Raw genomic sequence first — 2,216 nt, 5'->3', positions numbered from 1 at the left:
TGAGAAAAATTATGCGTAGAAAACCATTTTTCTTTTAGAATGAATCCTTACGCCTTTGGATCATATTCTAGTCAACTCTTCAAAAAAGTTTGTGCGTATGAGGTTGTTCGGTGTGTAGATGAGTTGCTTTGATTTCCATCAGAGTGAGTAGAATATTTCCGTTTAGAGATTTATTATAGATATAGATATATTTATTTATAGAGTAGAAACTTCCATAAGTCAGGTGAGTGTTTAGCTTCAGACGTATAGATAGCTTTTTAATTGAGTCAAGTTCCTACGAGATGGTGACGAGGAAAAGAACAGAAGGCATACATAGAAATCACAAATCTTGGCTCGATTAAGCCCTTTACAATTTAAATGTTTCAGCTGCGCGCAGTGAATCTCACCTTGTTAGGATACAATCACTGAGAGCTCACATCTGATTGGCTGACTGATTTCAATGTAGCGCAACACTTGGCTACTGTGTATGGTTATAAATATGAAGATGCATGCGTAGGGTATGTCAGTACACCTTAGAAACTTTTCTTGTGATCAGATCGGCATGCAGTCTCCAAATTCACGTTCTTCCAGCAAACAGAACTCATTTTCCATAGACAGGATGTTAGCCCCAACAACTAAAGCAGGTGAGACTACCATCAACTTCCACCGTAATATAGCTTAAAACAATAGCTCTTTTATTTTATAGTTATATTATGTCGAAATTCCAGTTAAAGTTTTAAAACAACTGCCGAGATATTGTAATACAAATTGAAACCAAAAAAATTATTATCATTTATTGTTACAGAAGAAGATGCAGATAATAGGAGCGCTGTCTCAGACGTTTGTGAAGAAGATATCGATGTTATATCAGAAGACGAGCAGACGTTAGAGAATTCAGCTAGTCTAAATGACAGCGGCAGTAGAATATCCCCTTCTAGTACCGACAGCGAGAAGAAAACAGAGAAACCACCGTTCTCGTACAACGCGCTCATCATGATGGCTATCCGCAGCAGCGCCGAGAAACGTCTCACTCTCAATGGAATCTACGAATTTATCATGAAAAACTTTCCGTACTACAGAGAAAACAAACAGGGTTGGCAGAACTCCATTCGCCACAATCTTAGCTTAAACAAGTGCTTTGTTAAAGTGCCTCGACACTACGATGACCCGGGCAAAGGTAACTACTGGTGTTTAGATCCATCTTGTGACGATGTTTTTATCGGGGGCAGCACAGGCAAGCTAAGGAGACGATCTACAGCGGTTTCGCGATCTCGTCTAGCTGCATTTAGACGAAATGTTCCTCCGATGTACCAAACGGATAAGGCTAACCTTTTGTGGCCAGGCATGACCTCGCCGCAAGCAGCGCTACTTGGACTCACTCAACAATACGCGGCAGCACAGGCCTTTAGGTTTCCGGCTGGTACAGCACCTCCAAGCATGCTGCCATTTCCATCAATGAATAGACCAGTCGACCTTCCCTCTTCTCTGCCGCCAACAGCAGCATCTAACTTTTCTATGGACAGACTTCTTGAACCTATGAAATCTGTTGACAACAGGCTCTCTCCAATGACAATGAGCTCTTCAGCTGCAGCAGTTTATAGCAATTTTCTCGCTTCCCAAGCGGCTACTTTAGGGTATCTTTATCAAGGGCTAAATCCTGCAGTCTATACTGATATGTATTTAAAAAGATTACAAGGTGGTGGGAGTCCATCGCCACCCTCAGTGCCAGTAGCTTTGTCATCTGCGCTAAGGTGATCGCTATAAGGCCTTATATTGTTTGTTGTATTTTTTTAACTGTTTTAATTTATTGGAAGAACGTATTAGAACTATTTTGCAAAACTGTTTTATATTTTTTGTTATTAGCTTTTTTAAATAATGTTTTAAAGAATGAAGAAATTTTTAACATTTTAGATGATTCATTTTTTAACTTTGAAAAGCAATTTTAATATACAAATCTTAAGAATTCAATACAGCCAATTATCAAACACCCAACAAGGCGGCGTCACTTGAACATTATTCAGATGAGGCCTGTAGCACTCCATTCAGAGCTATTGTAACCTGTTGATGATTTCACTGATAAGAGTGAATGATAGTTTTTTACGACTTCACACATAGAAAAGGATGACTCGCAAAGCAAACACAGTATTCTTTCAATAGATAATAAAAGCACTTCTCATCATCAGTAAATAGGCGCAAATCTTTGTAAATGTTTTGCCCAACGATTACCTATTTGGATA

General features: G+C 39.0%; 1 protein-coding gene across 1 annotated transcript; it reads left to right on the top strand.

The window, feature by feature from the left end:
* The first annotated feature begins 515 nt into the window (after positions 1-515).
* Positions 516-1,947, top strand: LOC137399465 (forkhead box protein fkh-2-like). Its single transcript, XM_068085594.1, has 2 exons — positions 516-623; positions 785-1,947. Exons 1-2 carry the CDS (start codon positions 542-544, stop codon positions 1,732-1,734), a joined length of 1,032 nt encoding a protein of 343 aa, XP_067941695.1. The 5' UTR covers positions 516-541; the 3' UTR covers positions 1,735-1,947.
* The last annotated feature ends 269 nt before the right edge of the window (positions 1,948-2,216 follow it).

The sequence above is a fragment of the Watersipora subatra genome, chromosome 7, assembly GCF_963576615.1.
Source record: "Watersipora subatra chromosome 7, tzWatSuba1.1, whole genome shotgun sequence".
Lineage (NCBI taxonomy): Eukaryota > Metazoa > Bryozoa > Gymnolaemata > Cheilostomatida > Watersiporidae > Watersipora > Watersipora subatra.
Note: the sequence above shows the minus strand (reverse complement) of the source record. Positions and strands in the feature narration are given on the sequence as shown.